This window comes from Lobosporangium transversale (genome assembly GCF_002105155.1).
Source record: "Lobosporangium transversale strain NRRL 3116 chromosome Unknown BCR41scaffold_8, whole genome shotgun sequence".
Classification (NCBI taxonomy): Eukaryota; Fungi; Mortierellomycota; class Mortierellomycetes; order Mortierellales; family Mortierellaceae; genus Lobosporangium; species Lobosporangium transversale.
Genome location: NW_019028986.1, coordinates 552,252 through 569,893, shown reverse-complemented (window position 1 = coordinate 569,893; position 17,642 = coordinate 552,252). Strand labels below are relative to the sequence as shown.

Sequence of the window (17,642 nt, the reverse complement as noted above, 5' to 3'; positions counted from 1 at the left end):
TTTTTTTTTTTTGTGTGTCTATTTCCCTGTGGGGGATTTCATTTCTCTTTGTCCGTTGTGTTGTGTATATTGCATTTGCCAACCGCAAGAGCTTCTTCGTACCAGAATAACAAAGGCAAGTCTAATTGTCTACACAATTAAAAAAAAATCCCATCTTTCTCTCCTATCCATCTCTATCCATTCACAACCCTCTCCTTATCTACCTTTTCCTCCCTTTTTCGGGAAAAAGACAAAAAGGCAGATCAACTCTTTGTCCGTTATTCCCATCTCTCCTCTCCTTCTTTCTTTCTCTTTTCCTCCCACGTTTTTTTTTATTGTTTTATCTTTTGATGAAACCAGTTTATCTTGCCATCTGTCAATGCTCTTTTGAATTGTTTCTTTGTTCGTATTGAGATATGTATACATCATACTCTTTGACCTGCGCAACCATTTCATATTTGTATGATTTATATGCTCTTTGCTTTTTTTTTTTTTCCCGCCCCTTGCGCGTATTCCGGTCCCCGCCCCCCTCATTTTATTTTATTTTTTCTGTACATCATTTGTACTTTAGTGTCATTGCAGTTCATTCTTCGACCTCTCTCCCCCCCCTAGACCTGCAGCTCAGTGCGAGCAAGAAGCAGTAAAGAAGGCTTTGATTAATAGGACGGATTCGCACAAAAAAAAAAAAAAAAAAAAAAAAAAAAATTGTTGCATGATGATAACACATACACAAAAAAGCTTGCACGAGATGACAAGATGACACGATGACCACACAAAAATAAACCGAATGAAATCGAGACTTGACCCTGATGCTGGTGCTAAATAGGTAGAATGGAGCCTATTGTGTTCCCCGAAAAGAGATATTAAAAAAAACAAAAAATTGAGACACAGCCATGATCTTTCCAAGACTCTCCATTGCCATTCATTCTATTATTTTTATTTTTTTTTGAATGCTCACTTTTATTATTTATTTATGGCAGCAGCCAGCGATTGCTGATGTTGTATCGAAAGATACTCCAGAGTCTCTACTTCAACCCAACCTTGTCTATCTTTTCTCTGTCGTCCATTTATTTTGACTTGCATTGCATTGCTCCATTTCTTTTCTTTCTTTTTTTCTGTGTTGCATGGGAGACAAATAGAAAAAAAGCTTTTTTTTAATCCAAATCCAAATCTTGAAGACAGACACGAGCATGTATCTTCAACTGCATATCATATTCTTTTTGTTTCTTTGTTTGGTTTAGTTGTCTTGTATCATCTGGTCCTCGACGTCTCATTCCATCTTTCTTATCTTCTACTTCATCCGTTTCTTTACACATCAATTCTGTCGTTCGTCATCATTCTTTCGACTAACCATTCTTAATCTTTCTCTCTCTCTCTCTCTCTCTCTCTCTCTCTCTTTTTCTCTGTTTCACTTCTCACATCAGCCTCATTGCTTTGCTTCCAAAGTTCGTTTCCATCTTGTCATAACCTATTCAATCGACTGTTTAGCATCATCACCATAGTCTTCTTTTACCTCCCCTGCATGTAGCAGCCATGGCTATCATGCCCATCACCACTCCCAATACCCTTCAAAACCCTACTTCCTTAGAATCACCTGCAGCTCCAACAACGGCAAAGGCTATCAAGACAGCCATCCCTGCTCGTACAAACTCCCAGCCTTTTTATGACAAAGACCTTCCACCCACTCCTACCTCTTCCAGCCATCTAGGCCCACCAGAAGTCACCGCTGCTGTAGCCTCGGGTAACCAAGGCATTGTGATCGCACAGAATAGTAATCTCGACCACACTAATTCTTTCCATCCTCCATCCTCCAGTCCTGCATCCCCTGCATCCCCTCAACCCACCAAAATTACCTCGGTCTCCTCTGCACTGGAGCCTACCCCGGACAACTCGACCCATCGCCTTGCCTCCACTTCCTCCACTTCCTCCTCCACCTCCTCCTCGGTTTCTCCTGCCTCTCCAATGTTCCCTGCCCCCATCTCTACCATCCATACACCCAACCCTCAATCCGACTCTAGCTCACGGCCTTTGACCTCTATCGCCACAGCCACAGTTGCAATTCCATCCTCCCCACCTCCCATCAGTTCTAGAGGCTCTGACCGACCTCAGAGCATAACCATGGCCCCAGGTGTTTTTGACAAAGAGGAGATGCTTGTGTCTTATCAGACTTCTGTCCCAGACAATAGAGATAGAGCCACTTCCAAGAGGGTCACTCTCATGGGTCCACCGCCATCTTACTTTGGTGGAACTGATGTTAATGCCCAGCAGCAACAGCAACAGCAACAACAACAACAACAGCACCAACAGCGCCAGCACCTGCAGTGCCATTCCGAGTCGGACCAACCAGCAGTCTCGATCTCAAACACGAATGGATATCGTCCCACAAATCCCGAGAGTGCACTCATCTTGCCACAAGATAATACCCCATCTTCATCACGCACCACCACCACCACCTTCACCACTCGTACCTCGACTACACCAGAGCCATCCAATGGCATTCAAACTGCTCACCAATATGTCAAGGAGAGAAATGGAGATACTGACGACCGCGCTCCTCTACCGACGAGCCATCATCATTCAGAGAGCAATAACAATAATAACACTAATAATATCAATCATGGCGACCGGGATACTGCTAGTAGCCACAGCCATCCTGATAGTCAACCTCAAGGTGGTCCTACTGACCCCAATGCTGAAGATCCGTCTCGTATCAAGCCTCGCCGTGTATTGGGCAACTATCATATGTCCAAGACGCTAGGAGCAGGAAGCATGGGAAAAGTTAAACTTGGAGTTCACAGCCGAACCCGCGATAAGGTAATGAATGAATGAGCACACAAATACAAAAAAAAAAAAAAACAACAATTACAAAAAAAAAAAAAGAGCGAACTTTCCAATGTTAATAATGAGTTGTGAGCAGTACTTTGGCTTTCTAGCCTTCAACATAATCACGCCCTCGTCCACCACATTTTTTATTTTTATTTTTTATTTTATTTGAATATAATGCTGAGATATGTTCTGGGAAACAGGAGAGAGGAAAAGGGAAGGGAAAAGGGAGGGCTGGGGAAAGTTATATGGAAGGTGAAAGAAAAGGAGATTAACCAAGCATGATTTAGATGATGGTAAACTTGTGCAGATGAGATATCAAAAGGCAGCTTGAGAGCATGAAGAGAGAAAAAAGGATGTACGCAGTTGAGCAATGGGTACGGACAATGCAATGGCTGATCCCCACTAGAAGTCTCCCTTCTTGCTTTTACTACACATGCCACGATGTAACACAAAGTAGTTTCCAGGCAGGAACATGACTTGTTCACATTCCTTCCTGAACGTTCTTTTTCTCTTGAGCGCTTCCTACATCTGTGTTTTATTTATTCGGGACATGCGCAAAGGAACAGTGTTTTTGGTTCATTTTTATCCGATATGGTTTATAAATGCTATAAATGCTATAAATGCTCATCGTGCTTAATCTTGTTCCTGATGATATCTACAGGTGGCTATTAAGATCATCCCTCGAGTTCAGCCAAATCCCAACATGACCCCGGCTCAACAAGAAAAGGAGGACAATCGTGAAACTAGAACTATTAGAGAGGCATCCATTATGATGGTTCTGCATCATCCATACATCGTCAGCCTCTATGAAGTCATGGTGCTACCACATCATTATTATATGGTCCTCGAGCACGTCGACGGAGGACAAATGCTTGATTATATTATCTCACATGGGAAACTAAAAGAGAAGCATGCTCGGAAATTTGCTCGACAGATTGCATCTGCCCTTGGTTAGTAATTATTTTTGGCTCTTAAAAGTCACACTGCGTTTGTTTGGCACCCTCCCAGTTTCTAACGTTCACATTACACGGTTATGTTTCCTAGACTACTGCCATAGGAACTCCATTGTTCATCGCGATCTAAAGATTGAAAACATCTTGATCTCAAAATCAGGCAATATCAAAATCATTGACTTTGGACTATCAAACCTTTACTCGCCACGATCCCATCTGTCGACGTTCTGCGGATCCCTATATTTTGCAGCTCCAGAGCTACTCAACGCCAAGGTATACACAGGTCCTGAGGTCGACGTGTGGAGCTTTGGTATCGTCCTCTATGTCCTCGTTTGTGGCAAGGTTCCTTTTGACGATCAGTCCATGCCAGCATTGCATGCCAAAATCAAGCGCGGCTTCGTTGAATATCCCGCTTGGCTTAGCAATGGTGCGTCTTTATATATAAATGTATTTTTTATTTTTTATTTTTTATTTTTTATTTTTTTTATTTATTTTTTTTTTTTTTTCCCTCTTCCTAACTCACTATAACACATATTATCATAACATTGGATGATTTTTTATCTTGAGCAGACTGCAGACATTTGCTGTCAAGAATGTTAGTGACAGTACCGAGTCAAAGAGCTACCATGGCGGAGGTTTTGGCCCATCCATGGATGAACAAGTCTTATGACCATCAACAGCCCAGCTATTGCCCTCAGCGAAGCCCCCTGACAGAGCCATTGGATATGAATGTCATTCGAGGAATGACTGGATTCGAATTTGGCACAGAGCAGGAGATTGAGCAGCGATTGCTAGCAATCATTCGAAGTGAGGCATACCAAACAGCCGCAAAGAACTGGCATGCGCTGAACAATTCTGTCAGTGGTACACTTTCTCACAAAAAGAAGATGCAAAGCTTCGCAGCCCGTGAAGCAGAGCTCCAGATACCCCTCACAACTCCTTTAACATCTATCTACCATCTTGTGCGGGAGAAGCAGGCAAGAGAAGCTATGCAGCGAATGTCCGCCCAAGGTATCACTGGACCTGCTTCGTCAGGTTTCCACAATGGCATTGAGCCTTCGTTTAGTGGGTCACAACACCAATATTCTCAATCGAGCTCAATGCAGTCATCACAACTGCAGCCATCTTCGTCAATGATCGCCCATCGTCAGAGTATGAGCCATATGACCTCCGATCATCGTGCCGGAATAGATGGAACCTCGGATGATCATCACAGCAGCCATGGTAATAGCAACACTATAGGACCAAGTAGCACTGCAACGTCTACGCGTTCACCATTGAGTGGATTTACTTCTTTTGGCCGAAAGAGTCTTCGACCCCGAGCAAAATCAACAACTGGAGATTTATTACGATCCAACACAACTGGACATGCAAACACGACCACTAGCGCTAATACTAATGCTAATGCTAATGGCAATGGCAATGGCAGCTACCAAAATGGCTATCATGGAAATAATAACGGAATGACATCAGGTCCTAGTCGAGAAGGCTCAGTAAAGAGCAGCAAGGGTTCAGTCAGAGGAATCGGACAATCAGCAGCTGCACACGCAGCCCGCTCGCTATTCGGAAGTGTGCGGGAGTCGAGCGGAGGAGTCTTACGACGACTTAGCCTCGTCTTCCATCATGGTGATCGTGAGAAGGATAAGGAACGCGAGCGAGTGGACAGTAATGGTCACCCAAGGGAACCAATGCACATACGAACGCACTCTGCTAAATTAGAACGCGCATCCACCTCTCCACGATCGTTTGGTTTTGGACGACCACAGTCAATGCGAGCTCGTCCGATTTCGATGGCTGAGTCTATGGAACGGCCGCTGCCCCCGATGCCCAAGGAGGCATACGAAACGTCATTCACATCTGTGCCATAATCCATAATCGCGAACAAACAAACAAACAAACAAAAAAAAAAAAAAAAAAAAAAAGGCAGATCAAACCATTTTCTCTATCGTCGTCAAATCCTTTATGCACAATGCAGAGGCTCCTTTCTCCCACATTTGCACTTTGCCTTGATTACTCTATTCCACACATACATCAATCAATGTTTCCAGAAAAAACAAATCCATACGACCGAAGAAAGAAAGAAAGGAGGAAAAAAAAAAAAAAAAAAAAAAAAAAAAAGCCTTGTTATTTTAAGCAGAAAAAAGAACCAAAAACATGTTGACAATAAATATTCTATAATGCTAAATATCCACTACAACCCAAGGTGCTTCATGACTGTGCCTGCGGCAAGGCGGCAAGGGCAAGGGAGACTATGTGAAAGAGTATATTAATGCAGCAACAAATTGGCTGCGGCGTGTCAAGCTGGGACTGAGTGGGAAATTTCGTACTCCATACGCTCCATGGAATACAATCTTTTTTATATTTGCCCTATTAGTTATTCCCATCTTGTCAGATCAACCCAGCCCTGGATCCTTCTCATTTCAGTTCGTTTTCCTCTTTTATCTTCCTCCTCATAGAAAAACAGCACCACTCTCTGGATCATTACCATCAGGAAGATCTTTGGATTTATAAGCAAAAGAAGAATAGAGATCAAGAAACAAAAACAAAACAAGGCTTGTACTGTCATCCCTACACTTTCGTCTGTTCATTCGCTTACACTTTCGCCCTATTACGGACCATGGATTCAATTCCTGCAACTACAGTCGTTCCCTCTTCCTCCTCAACCGCTCGTGCGACGACGGCGGCTCTTGCTAATGAGTCTGGTTCTGGCTCTGGCTCTGCTTCTACAGGAGCACCGCAGAGGAATCATAACCGCAGAGGCAATCGTTCTAGCAACCAACATCCCGAATCGTCTGGTCGTAAGGATGCATCTGTCAAGGATCACAAGGGACCCAACAGTCATCGCCACGATCATCGCAAAAGAGAGAAGGAAAAAGAAAGGGATAAACAAGCTGAGAACAAGGCTGAGTCAGCTCCCAATCCTCGAGCGCCGCGGACTATTGCCGCAACTGACCCTATTGATCTCCACCCAGAAAAGAAAACTACAGCAACAGCCACTGCTACAGGCGAAGCTAATATCAATGCTGCTGCCGATGTGACAGCAGAAGGAGACATAGAGCAGCACTCTTGCTTTATTTGCACTGAAAGTATCGTCATTTTCGCAGTTTCGGACTGTAACCATCGTACATGTCATCTTTGCTCCTTACGTTTGCGTGCGCTTTACAAAACAAAGAATTGTGCATACTGCAAGGTAATTTGCTTTTTTTTTTTTTTTTTTTTTTTTTTTTTTTTTTTCCTTTCTTTTAGTCATCAAGAACATGCTTCTGAACTTTTTTTATTTATTTATTTATTTATTTTTTTGTTTGTTTGTTTGTTTGCTGGAATTCATAATTCCAGGCGGAGCAAAACATCATGGTTTTTACCCGGGATGCAGAAAAACCATTCGAGGAGTACGACTTCAAAGCTATGGCATTCTTTGACCGCAAGCTCAACATTTACTTTGAAGACCAGGAAATGTACGAGGATACCATGGTGTTGCTGCGGTTTAATTGTCCAGATCCCACCTGCGAAGTAGCCTGTCCAGATGGTTGGAATCAGCTCAAGTCACATGTAAAGAAGGTTCACAAGTTGATGCTTTGGTAATGCTATGCGGAATAATGCTATAAAAGATGCTTCACATCGTCATACTGTAATTGATGAGAGATTCTTCAGCGCTAACACTTTGATAATAATTATTTTTTTTTTTTTTTTTTTTATATCTGTAATGCAGTGACCTTTGTGTTCGTCACAAAAAAGTTTTTGCGCATGAACATAACCTCATGACGGCTTCCCAGCTGATGCGACACTTCAGGAGCGGTGACTCTGGGCAAACAAACCAAAACTCGTCGGAACCTTCAGGTTTCAAAGGTCATCCTGAATGTGGTTTCTGTAAAGAGAGCTTCTATGGTGATGACGAACTATTTGAGCACTGCAAAAAAAATCATGAGCAATGCTTCCTATGTATTCGACGAAATATTCGCCATCAATATTATAACAAGTACCCGGATCTTGTAAGTGATCATGTGTATAAATACCTATATCAATGTCAGTTCTTAACCATGAGCAACTACTTATAGTCTTTACTCTTTTACTCTTTTTTTTTTTTTTTTTTTTTTTTTTGGGAATCTATTATAGGAGCGCCATTTTTACGCTGAACATTATGCTTGCATGGATCCAGAATGTTTGGAGAAAAAATTTGTTGTATTTGACTCGGACTTGGACTTGAAAGCCCATGAGGCCGAAATGCATCCTAATTCAACTCATGGTCAGCGAAACAAGCTGCGTGATGCTCGCAAGATTGATATCAGTTTTGGCTATCAACCAACGGGTGAGAGCTCGGGCTCGAGGCGCGGTGGCCGCGGCAACCGTCAGAGCGAACGTGATGGGCAAGGTCGCCGAGATCAAGAGGAGGACTCACCCCGCCAGCCTCAGCTTACGCCTCATCAAATTCAACAGATCGCACTTCAAAAACAACTTGCTGAGGAGCAAGAGAAGCGTCTCAAGGAAGAAACTGAAGCTGCTTCTGCTGCTGCACAGGAAGGTCTTTCAGAAATGTCATTGGAGTCTTCATCATCCCCAACAGGATCAAAAACTATGCTTCGGACACGTCCTCCTGCTGGTTTCGGTTCTTCATTGAGTGAGCCTGTTCCAGTGCGTGCTCAGAGCCCTGCCATGTCGGCGGCTGCCCGCGTAGCCGCCAATATCCAGCGAACCAATAGTCCATTGAGAGCATCCAGTCCTGTCGTTGTCACTCAATCTGCAGCTGATTGGCCTGCTGTGTCGGCAGCATCGACTACCACTACCCCCTCCTCATCAAACTCAGCAGCTCAACCTAAGCCAGCTTCGAGCAGCAGTACATCTAAGGGCGTTGCTCCTGATACGCTCAAGTAAGAATCTTTTTTTTTTTTTTTTTTTTTTTTGTGCATTGTTGAAGGGTCGCAGACTGACCCTCTCTCATCTTTTCTGCTATGTTCAATCTGCTAGCAAACATGCGGCATTACAGGATCGGGTACAGCAATATTTACAGGGTACTTCAGGCACATTGTCTCAATTTAGGACTTTAACGACTCAGTTCCGCAATTCCCAAATTCCCGCAAATCAGTATGTTGCCTCATTATCATCTTTATTTGGATCTGATCTGGAAAAGACAGGCAAGATCATCCAAGGATTGTATGAAATCTTAGACTCAGAAAGCAAGAAATCAGAGATGATGCGAGCCTGGAATGATTTCAAAGCAGTTCAGAATCAATTTCCTTCACTAGAGTCCGCTGTGACATCTAACCCTACGATGGCGGACATTGCGACGCCATCTATGCGTCGTGTTCTTGTGATCAAATCTTCTGGAACGACACGTGGAGGGTCGGGGCATACAAAACCAAAATCAACAGCCACTTGGGATCGTGCGGCAGCAGCGGCTTCATCGTTGAATAGAAATAATTCTCCTTCAGGCTCAAAATCTGCTACACCCGTCTTTTATCCCACGCCGCAATTGAACCCGACACTAGCATGGTCTGTCCCACGATCAGCCGACAGCACTCCTGAACAATCAGTTTCGGTGGCTAGTAACGGCCGGAGCGGTCAGACTCCCGGATCTTGGGCAGGCATCCCACAGTCCTCCGCTTCAAACACATCAACCCCTCAGTTTCGGCCGTCTACGGCCAGCTATGGCCGACCTACGACGTCGACTTCAACAGAACATTTCCCTTCTTTGGCCAGTCAGGCACCTACAGGAAGCCGGCCTTCCCTGGGACTAATGCCAGTGCAAAAGAACAAGAATCAAAGTAACAATGACGAAATGCCCAATGGTTGGGTCACTGGTTGGAATAGCCTAGCAGACGCTGACGAGGAGTCAGGAGCCGGCAAGAAGAAGAAGAATAAGAAGAAGATTCTTTTCCATGTCGGCTAAAAAAAAAAAAAAAAAAAAAAAAAAAAAAAAGCGAGCTTGTTTTGTCGCTTTATTACCATTGTTATTATTATTTTTACTGTCATTCTCGTCGAGAGCTTTGCAGAGGTGGATGTGGGACATACATAATACATGTATTAATAAAGTCAACCTTGTTTACTATTAAAAATAATATAAATTAAAAACTAAAAAAAAAAAAAAAAAAAAAAAAAAAAAAAAACTGCGCCAAGCTTTTGTAAGCTGCTGCGGGGCGATGGATTCCTGGGAACACAACAAAAAAAAAAAAAAATACAACGGACAGATACAGATGCTATTCGAACGTCTGTCTTGACTGACTGGGCACGCCACCAACATGAACATTTTTGAATATTACAAAGTCTAGGAATTTAGGAAGACGTTCATTCATTTTACTTGCATTCGTATTCCTTAACAATAACAGGGGTCATTAGGGCATCATATACTTTTATTTTATTGAGTTAATGTCATGTTTTGATTGTTCATATCTCAAACTACATGTATTTGTGTTTGACACACTAAAAAGAAAAAGTAAAAAAATAAAAAATAAAAAAAAAAAAAGGTCGTTGCTAAACTTCGTTCATTGCAATAGAAAAGAAGAAAAGAAAAGAGAGGAAAAAAAAAAAAAAAAAAAAAAAAAAATTGGATGGAATGGACTGGTAGTTTTAAAGAACCAGTAAGGACTTGTGAAAAAAAAAAAAAAAAAAAGAGGGATTGTATTTGCTAATAGGGAGAATAGCGGTGCTGATAAAGACCACGGGCAGCAGTTTCTGTTGTCTTGGAGACGCGGGAATTGTTGGACTGCCATGATAAAATAGCATCTGATATATCGATACCAGTGATGATAGAAGAGGCTACAATTTCCTCCAAGGTTGACATTTCGAGAGAGGAAGGAGCATTAGCTCGTACATCTCCTACATCCCCAACATCCCCAACATCCCCTACAGCTCCAATGCCCTCTACAGAGTTGTCTTCAGCCAAAGCTGAGGGTGATTGGAGTTGTTGGAGATGGTGCTCACGTTGCTGAAAAAGAGTTTGTTGCTGCGATTGCAACTGCGGCTGCTGCGGCTGAATAGGGCGACGGAGTTGATGCTGATGCTGGCGCTGCTGGTATTGGTGGTGAAGGGTTTTAGCGGCTCTTGATTTTTGAGCAAATTCCACGAGCTTTGATTTAGCCTTCTGTCTCATTTCTTCGTCTCGGATAAGCAAGAAGGCCAACATGCGTCTCTTGCCCTGATCCCAAGATTGAGTCACAGCCCTGAAAAGAGCTTTGCAATCTGCAGAAGACCAATCTGCGCCGATCCAACGTAAAACATTTGCCACATCCACAAGAGGATATTCGAGACAAAGCGGTCGGAGGCGAAGCGAGATATAATCGAGATTAGCAGGGTTGTGGATCCAGGTTAAGAAGCAGGTGCCATGGCTGTTGTCCATGTCCTGAATAGCACTAGTGATGCTGGAGGCTGACTTTGTTAAACCTACAGCGGCAGCAACATCAGCAGCGACTGTAATACTATGATGCTCAAGGGAGAGACTGTCAAGAGGTGTGGGTTTGACTGAAGGCGAAAGAGGTGCGACAGAACAATCGTTATTGTTGTTATCATTATTATTGTAATAGTTGCTGTTGCTGTTGTTGGAGTAAAGGCGGATAGATGCAAGTGTACGGTACTTTTGCGAGCGTGTCTGGTTAGAGGAAACAGCAGAAGTGGTAGAAGTCGTAGTAGCGAGTTCGGGCGCTGTCACCGTTGGCTGGTGGAGCCAGGACAGGCCCGAGGAAACGGGTTGAGAGTAAGAGCGTTCTTCTTGAGGTTGAGAATGGATGCAAGGATAAGGATAAAGAGGAATGAGAGGAGTTGGGGCGCTGATGAGAGTCATTTTGAAAGAGATTGATTATAAAGAATTGTCTGAAGCGTTTACAAGAATGAGAGAAAAGAATTGAAGAAGAAGAAGAAGTTGATGCTCATGTGAACGTCTTTTATAAAAACCCACTTCCACACTCTCTAGCTTTGAGACACAGCAGTAGAGTAATATAGTACAGTTATAGTGTGAGTAATCGTACCCGTGCACAAATTGGCGTGCGTGCTGTCACTGAAATATTGCAGGAAAAGTGGGCCGGCCATTCATATCATGCGAGGATCATGTGACATGATTCCGAACCTTAAAAGAAAAAAATGATTCATCGTATTCAAGACTCGAGTCAGAAAGAGAATGCTGAGCCACCTAATGATTGAGTTGAATGATAAATTTATATGCATTCCTTGCTAAAGATCGCGTCAGCAAAAAGGTGTAAGTAAGTGACTCAGCCTTCATGAATCAATATCAAGCCTTTTTTCTTTCCTTCCTTTCTTTCCCCTTTGTCCTCCTTTCCGTCTTTTTTGTCCCTCTCTTTCTTTTCACCAAATAGCATGTCTATAACAGATTGATAGATAGATCATATTGATAACAATATCCCATCCCATCTCTGACAAAACAAAGTATCATATATATATATATTTTTACTCACGTGCTCACATGCCAAGATAACCCCTACAAAGGCTTTTAGATGCCTTGTTTCCTATCTTCTATTCCTTCATGTGTTTACGCATACTCTAGAACCCTACTCAGAGAAATCCTCATATTAAAACTTGTTCTGACTCATTACCAAGAGAAGTTAAAAAAAAAAAATGGCTAGAGAAATTTAGCATTTCCATTGGTTGCATTTTTGTTCAGACTTTAGTAGCAGAGCTGTGAATAAAAAAAAATAAAAAATAAAAATAAAAATAAAAATAAAAATAAAAATAAAAAAAAAATAAAAAAAAAGATGAAGCTTGGGTATTTTCTTCCTTTTGTTCAACATCTTTTTAATCAGTGTGATGGTGTGTAATCATACTACCTTTTTTTGACAATAGGACCCTGCAGCAAGTAAACTTTTCAAATTTGTGTATATAAACAGCACTTTTGTTTTTGTTGGCTTTTTTTTTTTTGCATAAACATCTCCCTCCGCGGGACAATCATTGTGTTCTTTGACAACGAAAAGTTTATGTGTAATGAACATGCTGTGTTCCCTACATGTAGTGCGTGTAATGTGTTGTAAATGCAAGAGTATGCACAAGCACAGCAAATGCTTCGTATAATATACATATATATAAGTAAGGATATTGTCACGCCAACCTGCGTCAATAACAATTAAATAAATATCTCTAGCAGCAACAGTAGTTTGGATGGTGGCTCCGAACTTTGACTTGACTTTAAGTATTTTTTTTTTTTGTTTTTGGGGGGTAGAGGAGAATGTTGGAATGGCAGCTCTTTGAGCCTCTGAAAAATATTTCGGAAAATTACATTCTTCCTCTGAGCATACTTTGAGAACACCTTAATAACGCACATGTCATTGGATAGCAACTATAGTCGTCCAGGGGAAGGAGGAGCCAATAAAATAAAAAGACTTGGGGGATTGAGTTTAAAGCTTAGACTGACACTGATATATATATATATATATCTATTCATATATATATATATATACAGTTGTGTGTGTGAGTATGTATGTGAGTGCGTGTGTCTAAGCTGTTAGAAACGATGCAGAGTTCTCTCCACGTAAACATAAAAAATATTTATACCCAAGGTTGACCTTAGAAATTTATTTCGGTGAATCATGACAGCACTCCGTCCACTAATTGTTCCTGACAGAACGGGTGAGCTGTTTTAAACTTTCGAGTACAGTCCACTTGAAATAACAAAGTTAAATACGCCATGCCTCAAAGGCTCACTTAAACAAAAAAAAAAAAAACACACAGACGTTGATAAGTTTCTTGCTAACAAGACGAAATGACAGTTAACAATAGCTCGGTTAAAAAAACTTTGGGCAGAATAGTTTCTTGATACATGTTATATTTATACGAGGAATGCATACATTCGTGCCCCTTTGATTCACGACAGCCGTTTCTTTTTTCTTTTTTCTTTTGTATATGAGAAAATAACGTTCCCATTCGTTGTACTTGAGTGATGCTCTCGAGATGCAACAGCCGACCTGCATGATGGGTATCACATTCCAAGCCAAGTCTGTTCATGATGTCTAAAAACAAAATTAAGATCATCCCATACCCTTTGGGAAGCATAGTTGAATCTTGTCCATACACCAATGATAATACGCTGAAGAAACGAACAACTCAAGTCTTCTGTCTCTTCAAAAAAAAAAAAAAGGAAAGTTTGTTGCGCCATGAGAGCAAATGCGGATAAGAAGCATAAGAAAGAGCTAGAATATCTGAACATATGACTGAATGAGCTTGAGAGTAATGAGAGTAAAAGTTGTGTGCATCTTCTTCCTCCTCCTCACCCAACTTCTTGGTAGGCAGGGGTAGAGGGAAAGAGGGGCAAAAAAAAAAAAAAGGAGAGATTGTAGTCTGCGCGTCTGAGGAATGTATACTTGTAAAAAAAAAAAAAAAAAAAAATCAAGTCTACAACACGAGTCTCGGACTTTTTCTTATTTGTTGTTATCCATCATCGTCTTGTTATCATTTTTTGACATGAATGGAATTGATGGCGTATAGGTGATTTGTCATTACGACTTTTTAAATGTGTAATACATTCCTGTCTCCAAAAGTCACCCAATCACTTTAGATTCATGCATCTTCTTCTGTACAACTTTGCAAAGAAACAAAAAAAACACCATGCGAAGCTTCGGAAAGAAAGAGAAGGCATGAAAGGGGCGAAAAAGGGCGGACAGGTCCAAAAAAAAGTTTGCATGATTGAGTAGCATGTAACCAATACATATGATAAATATCTTTTTTTTTTTTTTTTTTTTTTTATCGATTGGTAGCTACATTAAAAGCAGAAAGAACCATTGGTGCAATCTGGCTCACCTAAAAAGATGCATCTGATCCAGACAATGGACATCACAAGGCTTTGGTGTATGTATACAGCAATGGACGATGAATCTTAGTCGCGACTAGGAGTCCTAGAGTGCTCTAAAATAGAAGAAGATTTGAGAGTGATAAAAAATTACGATAACAACAATAAAAAAGTACATGGTCTTTGTTGAGCATCCGGATCGGGGAGCATGTAATGAGGCAGGGTCCATGGCGGTCGCTTACAATTTGGCACAGTTGCTGTACCCACTTTTAGACATCTCGAACTATACGACATACATGTGCAAATGTGATGAGTGATTGTGAGCAACAAGAGTACATACTTATGCACTTTGTTTTTAATACATGCTCAAAGACTTCCTCCGTTTCTTCCAACATTGTTTTTCTTCTTTTTCAGATGAAGTCTCCTTTATGACTAAATAAAAAAAAGAAAAAAAACTGGGAAATATCTGGGACTCAAGCGAAATACTTCCCGTGGAATGGCAGGACGACAGCAAAAAAGAGATGCACATGCAAGATTTCTCCGGCCAAAATTTTACTTCAAGTGGTATAAATTTACGGTAAGACTAACATTTATAATACATGTATACAAGTATACAAATATATATATATATTAAATTGATTGAGTTAATCATATCTTTAAAAGAGTACAGAACTATGAATTTAGGACAGTTACCATTTACACTAACAATGAATTCAATAATATATACTTTCCTTCTCCTTAAAATCCTGTGTGACATTTTGGTTGGTCAGACTTTGATGGATCAAAGCGTGCGTGCACAATACGCCTAGTAACTGCAGCTTGGAGCAGATCTTAAAAGAGAGCGTCAATGGTCATGACTAGACCTGGAAAAAGAATGCAAATGCCAACCTTGGTTCTGTAGAAATGTTTTTTTTTTTTTTATTTTTTATTTTTTATTGCGCTGTAATGTGCAGCAGCACACAGGTCGATCCTCGCAGGAAGTTGGTAAAAAACGGTCATCTAGTGAGGTGTGTAAATCAACTAACATGCACAACCTCAGTAACACTGCAGCAGTTTCTTTTCTCTCTCTCTCTCTCTTTTATTTTCCTTCCACAGCAGCAACTAGGAAATATGAGAATGGATTGAGTAAGAGAAAAAAAAATTTTCCTCCAACCACTATCAACGATTGATTACAGTAGCAGCAGGGTATTACGCAGTGTCGATCCCCCCACATGCACTGTAAACTCTATGATGGTGCAACTTTATGTGTTCTTATGATTTTGGTTTAACGGTTAAACAAATCAATCATTTCTTTTGATGTCCAAGTTTGGGGCATAAGGAAAGGGATGTCATGTTCGATTTTTTATTGTCGCAAGTTGGAACCAAGAGGGCATAGAGGATATACTAAAATAACTGCTATAATTTGTTTATGTGCAAAAGGTTTCATCGTGACCTAACAACACAGCATTTTGCTTTATGATTGTGATGCTTGCGCACTCATGGTATATACTATTGTGCTTGTATGTCGTAGCGCCGTTTTCATCAATGGTTGTCAATGGTCAAGACTCTATTACTAATATAATGATCTATACTCGATTTAAAGGAGCTATTGGTTTACTTTTGAGGGTCATCTCTTATCATACAAAGACATTGGACCCTCCAGCTCAGCTATCCATCTACTCTGTCAATAGCCCTGTATATTGCCTCAAAGAACCATGCTGAATATCGTCCGCTCACTGATCTCTACTTCTTTCTTCTCAGTGTTTCGTTAACTTATCATTTGTGCCCGTTTCTCGCCTCCCTGTCCCCTTCACCCCTTTCTAGCCCTTGAAACTTTGCCATTATTTTCCCTTTTGCAAGTCATCTGTTTGTTTTGCATGGTTTGCTTCGTAAATGATAAACATTTGTCTTATCCATCTTTTTTTTTTTTTTTTTTTTTTTTTTTTTTTTTCGTCCCTATGCTGAAAGTATATCTGCATGTTGCCATTTCTTTTTCTTCTTTATACTCCTTACGGCAAGTCGTTTCCATGCGAGTTAAAAAGTTTTTTTTTGTCTGAAATGAGCCCTTCCTCGCTTTTTTTTTTTTTTTTTTTTTTTTTGTCAAATGCTGTGTCCCTATATTGAGGCTGAACGAACCATATCCGTTTCCACATCAAAATGCACTCCAAAATGCTTGATCTTGCGATTACCAGCCTTGTTGACAAATTCTGATTGTTGCATGAACGACCTCAACCCTGGTGCAACTAATTCGCTCAAACTCTACGAGACTTTGTTTTTGCAATGGATATCAGTCCGTCCCTGCATTTGAGTTAAAAGTAGAACTGTACTGATTAAGGCTTAAACAATTAAAAAACACCGCTGAATGTAGCTTCCATAGAGAGAGAGAAAGAGCGAGAAAGGATGCACCCTCGTTTGGACTTTCTGACGACCAAGAGAAAAAAGTCAGTGGCGAAAATAATTATGAGCACCATCCTGAGCATGAATTGAGCGAAAGCATAGAATGGAAATAGACGAAAAAAAATAAAATAAAAAAAAAAACACCCATTCCATCCAGGACCCAGTCCTGGGCGACTATAAAAAGATAGCAACCATCCTCTTTTTTTTTTTTTTTTTTTTTTTTTGTACACTTTCATCCCCTCGTTTCCTTCTCCTTTTCATGCTTTTATAGTTATTATTCTATTCTTTTTTATTATTCTATTTATTATTACTTTATTGTATTTCTTTCTTCGTATCAAGTGTACCACTTTTCTCTCTCATTGAGGTTGTCTTGGACTATTGCATGGTATTTGTTTTTCTTTTTTCTTTTTTCTTTTTCTTTTTCCTTTTCCTTTTCCTATTTTTTTTTTTTATTTTATTTTATACATATATTATATGCTTGGTTTTTAGCCCTTATCTTCTTCTCCAAAACTCTTCTTATCCTTGTCTACCTTATTGGCAATTTCTTTTTTTTTTTTTTTTATCTTGCCCTGGACTTATTTCTCCACATCCGACAATATTCGTTGACTATCCGTTGTTGACGTGTTGCTGCAACGTATAGGATCTGAAAAAAGCAAAGTAAATGCAGCGGACAAAATGGATAAGACAATGTAGAAGATGCTTGTCAAAATATGCGAACATATGCACAAGCCTACATATCATAGCATAACCTTTTTTTTATTTTTTTATTTTTCAGTTGCAAAATAACC

At 40.7% G+C, this 17,642-nt stretch overlaps 4 protein-coding genes across 4 annotated transcripts; 3 read left to right on the top strand and 1 right to left on the bottom strand.

The window, feature by feature from the left end:
• Positions 1–1,512: 1,512 nt before the first annotated feature.
• BCR41DRAFT_368732 (hypothetical protein) lies at positions 1,513–2,808 on the top strand (the record flags this gene model as incomplete). The annotated part of the gene is made up of 1 exon (XM_022026404.1): positions 1,513–2,808. One exon carries the CDS (start codon positions 1,513–1,515, stop codon positions 2,806–2,808), a length of 1,296 nt encoding a protein of 431 aa, XP_021883903.1.
• A 769-nt stretch (positions 2,809–3,577) lies between these two features.
• BCR41DRAFT_301914 (kinase-like domain-containing protein) lies at positions 3,578–4,591 on the top strand (the record flags this gene model as incomplete). The annotated part of the gene is made up of 3 exons (XM_022020642.1): positions 3,578–3,755; positions 3,850–4,185; positions 4,329–4,591. Coding segments are annotated over 3 exons (777 nt in total), but the record flags the coding sequence as incomplete, so codon positions are not given.
• Positions 4,592–6,127: 1,536 nt separating this feature from the next.
• Positions 6,128–9,813, top strand: BCR41DRAFT_236597 (hypothetical protein). The gene is made up of 5 exons (XM_022020108.1): positions 6,128–6,948; positions 7,095–7,336; positions 7,468–7,747; positions 7,872–8,623; positions 8,721–9,813. The coding sequence occupies exons 1-5, from the start codon at positions 6,376–6,378 to the stop codon at positions 9,640–9,642; spliced, it is 2,769 nt and encodes a 922-aa protein (XP_021883901.1). The 5' UTR covers positions 6,128–6,375; the 3' UTR covers positions 9,643–9,813.
• A 550-nt stretch (positions 9,814–10,363) lies between these two features.
• Positions 10,364–11,576, bottom strand: BCR41DRAFT_348729 (hypothetical protein). The gene has a single exon (XM_022023351.1). It carries the CDS (start codon positions 11,527–11,529, stop codon positions 10,378–10,380), a length of 1,152 nt encoding a protein of 383 aa, XP_021883900.1. The 5' UTR covers positions 11,530–11,576; the 3' UTR covers positions 10,364–10,377.
• Between the last annotated feature and the right edge of the window lie 6,066 nt (positions 11,577–17,642).